Genomic DNA, 8,476 nt, shown 5'->3' on the forward strand with positions numbered 1-8,476 from the left:
AGGAGTATAGAGGGTATCTTCAGGGTAGGGAACAGCTTCAGTGTTCAGCACATCCTAATAAAGCCTTCACGTGGGACAGGGAGCCCTTGAGCCAACAGCAGGTTGATCACTGCTGCTTGGCGTTAGCTCACCATGAGAGCTCAGTGCACGGAAAGCCTATATAACATTACCTAAGCTGTGACCAGGCTGTCTCACAGTCACATTGATGCTTTCTCTCTGCTGGCTGGATTGATTTAAAGCCCAGAGGTACAATAGGAGACTTTCTTAACAACTTCCAATGAAAACCTGCACCCTGGAGGACCTGTGCTGCAGCTCGGATGCATTCAACCCCAGGAACCCTTGACTGAGCCTGCTCCAAGGTGTGCATTGGCAGTTGTTTTGCAAACAGAAGCTGCATGCCAGCTTGGAGAAGAAGATCCCTGCTTTGCCGTTGTACTCAATGTATGAGAGCTCCTGACTGTCTGATGGGAAGGAAGATGGGAAACCAGCCAGCAAAAACTCAGCCATGGGGAAAATTCCCAGCTGGCCCTTGCTACACTTTGCTTCTTTGGGCCTAATGGTGAGAGTACAACAGGGCTGTTCAGACAGTTTCTTCTCCGTCATTCATATGTATGGCAGAGGCTGAACGTTGTTTAAACAACAGTTGCAGCAGAGACATACCTGATAGACTCCAGGCAAGCCAGTCTTTCCTCACAGGCTGCCTAGTCTAGACTGGAAAAGACAAACAGCATTCCTCATGTGGAGGAAAAGGCATAACTTGCGCTTTAAATGAAAAAACAAACACTGATGCTAGTGCTCTGCAGTGTCTATATTCTTCAGAGAACTTCCTCAACCTCCACTTCCCCTAAACATCCGCTTTTCCTCCAGTTCATAAAGTCACAGTGCTGTGTTCAGCAAGGCTTGGCAGATCTCTCTGCTTACATCGCATCAGCATGAAAGTTTCCCTTGGTCTCAGCTTCTTCCTGGCTTTCCTGGACCCAGGTGAGTTTTCCGTTGGGAGCTGTGGGGCTGTGAGACTTGGAAGAAGTCTGGGAATGGATGCTCTGTGCGAGGGGCCATTCCTGACCTCTGAGCCATAGGAAGCCCTCATCTGGGGGGATTTGCACTGCAGAGGGGTGGCTGGTCTTGGGGGATTCTTGGTGCTATGAGCCAACTTGCAGATGAAGGTGTAGGCATTTACAATGTGAACTGGCTGCCTAAGCTCCTGCTGTGGTCACTGGTGATCTAGCTGGGTCAGTGACGGGAGTCATTCAGGTTACACTGAGGCAGACAGACCTTTGGTCGGTTGAATCGCTCTCTGGCCACAATTTTCCCTGAATTTAGGGGCTTATTTATTTTGCTCATGCCCAGGGTTGTGTGGCATTTTTGACGTTATGTCATTTCAGGTGTCCTTCAGCTCTACTCCAGAAGAGTCTTGGAGGTCTTGTGTCATACTTGCCACCTCATGTAGATGTCACAGCCACCGCAAGGTGCCTTAGATGGCCACCTGGATTTAGGGAACTGACACGTGCCCTAGACCTCTTAATCTACATGCTGGACCCTTGGGCCCTGATGAGTGTGTGTCAGGGAAGACATACTGTTTGTCCTCTGCTGATGATCACTTTATTCCTTTCTAAATGTTTCCTGCTGACTGCCTCATATTCTAATCTGCTTCCAGCAGGCAGTTGGTAAAGTGGTTTCCCCTAATTCCTACAAAGAGATGTGCCACTCCCAGTTAGTACATAGCACAGCCAATACCCACTAGCAGCCTCCTGATCCCCAGAGCTTGGGTGCCCGTGCTCACTGCAAAGAGAGGATTTAGGGCCCAGGAATCCAGGGACAACTGAATGCCTGCCAGGATGGAGGGGGTTGTGGGGACACTTGCCTTAGCAACCCGAGGGAAACCAAGCAAACATCATCACATAGGAGACAAGGGAAGCTGGCTGGGTATTGGTGCCTAAAATGTAAAATGCTGTCCCAAAATGGCTTCTCCTCTCTTGCCCAAATTCAAGTTCATATTAGAATAAATAATAATAGAAGTAATGGAGAAGAACCCACAAATTGTGCAATAAAACAGGAAAAAGAAGGGAAGAGGAATGTGAAAAGTGCTGATTAAGTGCTGAAGGAAAAGGTCGATGAAAGGGGAAGTGAGATCCCTCATGACTGCTACCCAGGAATGTGTCCTCCTTCTTTCCCCAGGGACCTCCCTTCAGTGTGAGGTTTGTCACAGCATAGGAAAAAGCTGCTCTGGCCCCATGAAAACCTGTAGTGGTGGTGAAGATACCTGTGGCATCATTCTGCACGAGGTCATGTTAGGTAGGTGAGACATCCACTGTAGCTGTACGCCGGCGCAGCGTTCAGAGTGGGGTTGGGGGACACGTGTCTCTCCCCACCTTTGTCACTGGCCTTACGGTGAGTCCTTGGATAAGAATCATAGAATCATAGAATCTAAACGAGTCTAAAACATATCCAGGGATGGTGACTCCACCACCTCCCTGGGCAGCCTATTCCAGTGGCTGACCACTCTTTCTGTGAAGAATTTTTTCCTAATGTCCAGTCTAAACCTACCCTGCTGCAACTTGAACCCATTCCCTCTTGTTCTATCGCTAATTACCTGTGAGAAGGGACCAGCACCAACCTCTCTACAATGGCCTTTCAAGTGGTTGTAGAGAGTGACGACGTCTCCCCTCAGCCTCCTCTTCCTCAAACTAAGCTATTCATTTTCCTTTTCACTGACAGAGGATCCAGAGATCAGGATGGTCTGGGATGGGAAAAGGCCTATATTCCTCTATCTTGAGCAGCAGCTTCCTGCTGGGAGGGCTTGGTTCTTAGTTGGGGAGGGGAGGACGTAGGCAGCGTAATGGGAGGAGACACTGGCTTTTAATTCTGGCTAAGGTGAGCAGTTGGGTTGAGAGGCTGGCCTGTGAGGGACAAAAGGCTGCTGGCATCTGGCACTGACAGTTCACTGGCCATGAGCAAAGGGAGAAACTGGTCTGCATCTGACTCCCTTCCTCAAGCAGGGAAGAGGATACCAGGCAGCCTCCTCGCACCACCAGGGCTGAGCTATCACCATGTCCCCTTGGCTGATAAGCCAGAGACTGGTGCTGAGGACTAGCACAACTGCACAGTTGGTTGTCTTAGTGACACGGCCTCGGTCATCGACTAGCTTCAGTAAAGTGACTGTTGGCTTTTAGACTGGAGGTTATCTCATATCCTACCAGCTTTGGTGCTGGCAGCTCCAGTGTATGTCTTCCCTCTGTTTGTGCAAAGCCACCTTTCCTCCTCAGAACGCTGGCGGGGCCTCAGTAGACTGGCCCCTATTATACCTTTTGGGTTTAGTTCACAGGAAAGTCTAGACTTGTCTGTGTCAGGATGCCTGCGGCTGCGATAGACTGTGTGCTCTGCGGACTGTGCATGTGGAAGCATGGGCTGTGGGTCAGAGGCATGTGGGTCACCGCGTGAGGTCTGTGGCTGGGCCATTTGGCTAAGGTGAACACCTATAACAAGGCCAGCTGGCTGTGAGGAGGGCTCTCCTCCTGACTTTAAGCACAACGTGGAGAAGGAGAAATTCCTCAATAGTGTCTCAGATACGATGGCAACCTCAATCCTTTGAGGGGATCATCAGGATCACTGCTGCTGGTTCTGGGGTGGCTCTGCTGTCCCCAGACCCTTCTCAAGCCCCAGGAGGGCTGCTTAGCAGCTGCTGCTATGAGAACTAATGGGAGGGGAAGTGAGTTACCTTGTGGTTAATGACGCGGTGCTGCCTTGACTTTGTTACAGGGGGGATGGCAATCCCTTCATCCATCAAGTCCTGCCTGCCATCCAGCATTTGCCAGCTTGGGCCTATCACCATGAACTACGGGAAAGTAAAGGCAAGAAGCCACTTGGCTTGCTGCACGGGCAATGACTGTCAAACAATCTCTGTCTCATGTAAGCCCCCTTTTCTCCTAAACCCCGTCCCCTCTCTGTCAGCCCTGACCTGAGGTGAGGCTTTCTAGGCTAAGCCATCACCTGGCTTGTTCCTCTCCTTCCTTTGTTAAAACCAGCTATGGCCTGTCTCTTTCCTTCCAGTGCCACCAGAGGACAATGTGCCCAATGGATACCAGTGTCCCGCCTGCTACAGCGTGGATTCCTTCCAGTGCGGTAACGAACTCGTAAACTGCACTGGATCCGAAACCCAGTGTGTTGACCTTGCTGGGTTAATGAATTCTGGTAACTGCCTTTTATCTGGGGCTGTCTTTCATCTTTTTGGTTAAATGGGTAAAAACAGGCTAAAACGAAGCATCACAGAGAAATAAAAATGGGCAGAAAGTGTGAAAGAAAAAAAGAGGAAGGAACATAGAACTGAAAGGAAATATGCTTAAAGCTGATAAAAGGGTGGGGGTGTTTTTTTCTTCCTTCTTCCCCATCATGCATGAATAACTGTTGGGATTCCTCATAGCATGGTATAACTGAGGTCAAGAGCAGAACTGGGCTCCTAAAGCAACCTGATACATGGGCATGTGGTAAATCTGACCAAGACCCTGGAGCTGCTATCCCTAGCTAGGACACATGAGGATGAATCTGGATCTAAGCCAGTTGTCTACTTAGTGAAAGTTCAGGTGAAACTAAGAGAGAGCCATTGGCTTTCTCATGAGGTGACACTGGTCACTGGGGACAAGTCACTGTTTGTTGTAGCGGTGCTTCTGCTCCTAGAGAAGCGGGGACAGGTCGCTCACCATGAATGCTGCAGCTGAACCTTTGGTGTCCCCAAAGATCTTCCCAGTGAGGGACCTCCAGCCTTTGAATGGCTGGGATCACCACCAGCATGTAATGCTCTCCTTCAGAAATCTTTTTCCCACCTCAGGAGCTGTAATTAGAGGGAGGGAAGTAGATAGCAAGCTCCCTGGTCACTTGCCTTTCCTCTCCTGCCGCAGGTAAAAGATTGCATGTTCCATGGCAATCCCACCTGTGCTCCAGGAGGCAGGAAAAATAATGTGGAAATTAAGGGCAGTGGTATCTGCTGAAAAAGCAGACTGGAAAAAAGTTATCTTGTTATGGATATGGGTGAAGGAGGTTATGGATGAAGTTTCTCTGAGTTGGTAACATTCCCAGTTGATATGACGCCTGAAGATCTTTGTATACGCTTTATAGATGTGTTGTCCAAACCCTGAATTAGAAGGTATTTCACAGAGACAACATGGAGGAAAACAAGCATTTTCTTAGTCATAGCAATGGAAATACAGTGGTGCAATAAATTCAGTGTACCACTGAAATAAATAATGCTCCTAACTTGTCTTGATTTCATTGATCAGCCACTGTAAATTGAAGAGACCTGTGTGGTGTGATGAGCTGTGCAGAGGAAGCAGTGGTGTAGGGAAGCAAAGAAAGCTGAGGAACTAGTGAAGTGCCATTATACGTTATTTTATTCAAGATAAAAATGCCCTGCAGAGTATTCCAGACCTCCATAGCCCTTGCATCAGAGAAACACGGGCAGTGTGAGTGAGAGCAAGCCACAGGAGCAGGAATATCTGAATGGGTATGCTTATCAGGTAGATGCCTCAGCACTGGCAAAGGACAAGTTCAGGTTTCAGGCTCTCCCTCAGGGGACATGTGAGTGGAGTTTCTCTGTTGATATGGCTAAATGCTGTAAGGCCTCAGACAATGGACTTATCTGAATAAATGGCTCAGCCAGTAATGTCTTTGAGACTTCTCCACCCCTATGCCAACTTTGGCTGAGAGATAGTCATCCAGTTTAAATGTCATGAGAGGGTCAGAGAGAGGAGATGATGAACACCTGGAGTGCTGTCACACAGCCCTGGTTTATTTAGGAAGTTAGGCAACGTATGAACAGAAGAATCTTTAAATGAGAGAAAGAAAACTAAAAGCTTTTTAGTATTTAAATTTAAAATATTTTGATTAAAAAAAAAAATTATATTTATTCATCAGAAAGAAAGAAAAGAAAAACCCTAAACCTTCTGGATTTCAAGTCAACCAAGGTGACTTTACTGCTGCTTCAAATTTGTTCAGGGGATAGGAACAGACAGGAATGGCTTTGGTGGGTTTGGAGCCAATGGGATGTAAGAATGGGCAGTTCTCCGGGCGGAAACGGGGACCTCACTGGCCAGGGAGGGAATAGCTATGGACACTGGTTCCCCTGATGCATAGTGTGTACTTCTCCTGTGTAGGTGGACTGTCTCTCAAAGCTGCCATGAAGGGTTGCACCACCATTTCTGAATGCAATATTGTAGGAGATGGAAAAAACAATCTGGGGATGATGGACATAAAGTTAAGGCGGTTCCAGTGCACACCGGCTTCTGCTTTGGCCAGAGTGAGTTCTGGGTTTGCCCCTCCAGACAACCTCTTCCTACCTGTCCTGTCAGGATTCATCTTGGAGAAGATACTTTTCTGACTCTCTTTAGTACTGGGTTAAGCAAAGTCTACAACAAACTCCAGCAGTGGTTTGCACCAAGTCCTGTTTGCTGTGGCTTCTCCTGTGTGGGGAATTTGTTTTCAGATTAGCTCTTCTTCTTTTATAATTTCACAGAATAAAGACAGTACTTACACTTCTTTTGTTTCCTTGTTGATTTAATCTTATGTAAAGCTTCATAAGTTCAATTGTGGTTGGTTTCCTGCTGCATTCTCTGAGTGCTTTGTCCATATTGGCACCAGGGGAGACTGCATGAGGTGCTCACACACTGCATAGGCAACGGGAGCTCTCAAGGCAGTCTTAGAGTCTGTATCCACTATCTCAGGATTAGCGATAAGTTTCAAAGCCACTTTTCCAGTCTCTGAAGAGGACTGGAGGTGAGTTCCTAACAGGTTCACTCTGATTAGAGAGGTAACTTGCCAGTTTTTCCCTTGCTTGTATTCTATTTGTCCATGGTAGGAGAAGTCCCTCAGCTCAGAGGGATACTTGTGGCCTCTGGGCAGCCCTGAAGTAGTCTCCATTTCAGAGAAGAGCCCTTTGCTACAAGCAAACTGCTTCTGGCAAGAGCCTTTCTCCTTATGGCTGTTCTTCTTGCCTTACCAGACACTATTCTATTCCGTCTTAGGTTTTGTAATTATCTGGAATAAATGCTTACATTAGGAAGGTTTTCTATGGTGACAGACTGCTGGGAGCCCAAGTAATGGAAAGCTGCAGCCCAATGTCTATTTCCCTTCTGTTGGCTAAACTGTACTCGTAGCTGGTGTAGCCAGCTATGTGCTACGTTCAGCACAGAATCACAGATGATATGGGTTGGAAGGGACCTCTGGAGATCATCTAGTCCAACCCCCTGCCAGAGCAGGGTCACCCACAGCAGGTTGCACAGAAACTCGTCCAGGCGGGTTTGGAATGTCTCCAGAGTTGGAGACTCCACCACCTCTCTGGACAGCCTGTGCCAGGGCTCTGCCACCCTCAGGGTAAAGAAGTTCCTCCTCATGTTTAGGTGGAACTTCCTATGCTCAAGTTTGTGCCCATTATCTCTTGTCCTGTTGGTGGGCACCACTGAAAAGATCCTGGCCCCATCCTCCTGACACCCACTCTTTAAGTATTTATAAGCATTGATAAGATCCCCCCTCAGTCGTCTTTTTTCCAGAGTGAAAGGACCCAAATCCCTCAGCCTTTCTTCATGAGAGAGGTGTTCCAGTCCCCTAATCTTCTTGGTAGCTCTCTGCTGCACCCTCTCCAGCAGTTCCCTGTCCTTCTTGAACCGGGGAACCCAGAACTGGACACTACTCCAGGTGCGGCCTCATCAGGGCAGAGTAGAGGGGGAGGATGACCTCCCTCGACCTGCTGGCCATACTCTTCTAGATGCACCCCAGGATGCCATGGGCCTTCTTGGCCACAGGGGCACATTGCTGGCTCATGGTCATCCTCTTGTCCACCAGGTCTCCCAGCACCACCTGGCTGTTATGCTCCAGCCACTGCCTGACCTAATGGTTGGTCTCCCACAGAGGCACTGAAGAAAACCAGTACCTCAGGCAGCATCACCGCACCTGGGAGGTAATATGGGCTGTGGCAAAAGGATAAAACAATGTGAGCTCTGGGAGATGCTGGGCTGTGGAGTGTTTGGAGTGGTCTTGGCAAACACCAACATTTCACCATCCATCTGTCCCTAGATGGGTGGCACATTTTTTGAGCAGATTATTAAGCGAACTGCATGACGGTGTCTGTCCTTAATAGCCCTGGCTCAGTGCAAGTATGCAGTGTTTCAGACAAGGAGTTACAGTGATCAAGCAGTGTGATGTTACCTCCGAGTTCAATGCTGTGGCAGAAAGCACTACAGAAAGCCTTGGCTGCTGAAACCAGACCATAATGTGTGGCAGTACTGAGATGACTACGCCTACATATGTATGCATGAATATATTTGTGATCAGCTTTTAACTTGCAGCATGGGGAACTGGAAGGTTCTTGTAATTTCTGTCTCCTCTAGACTTTTTCTTCTTCCCAAACAAGCTGAAACTCCTTTCTTCCTAATATTCCCACCAAATTATCTGGGAGAGAATTTCACATTATCTATTATAATAAAGGGGT

The 8,476-nt window shown here is 48.1% G+C and overlaps 1 protein-coding gene across 2 annotated transcripts; it reads left to right on the top strand.

Moving 5' to 3' along the window:
* Nucleotides 1–849: 849 nt before the first annotated feature.
* Nucleotides 850–6,517, top strand: LOC134508506 (phospholipase A2 inhibitor NAI-like). 2 transcript variants are annotated; one of them, XM_063320235.1, is made up of 5 exons: nt 850–981; nt 2,179–2,295; nt 3,760–3,909; nt 4,051–4,191; nt 6,147–6,517. In XM_063320235.1, exons 1-5 carry the CDS (start codon nt 933–935, stop codon nt 6,368–6,370), a joined length of 681 nt encoding a protein of 226 aa, XP_063176305.1. In that variant the 5' UTR covers nt 850–932; the 3' UTR covers nt 6,371–6,517. The 2 variants fall into 2 exon arrangements, with proteins under 2 accessions (XP_063176305.1, XP_063176306.1); XM_063320236.1 differs by lacking the exon at nt 2,179–2,295 and having other exon boundaries at nt 879–981.
* Nucleotides 6,518–8,476: the final 1,959 nt, after the last annotated feature.

Source organism: Chroicocephalus ridibundus, chromosome Z, assembly GCF_963924245.1.
Source record: "Chroicocephalus ridibundus chromosome Z, bChrRid1.1, whole genome shotgun sequence".
Taxonomy (NCBI): domain Eukaryota; kingdom Metazoa; phylum Chordata; class Aves; order Charadriiformes; family Laridae; genus Chroicocephalus; species Chroicocephalus ridibundus.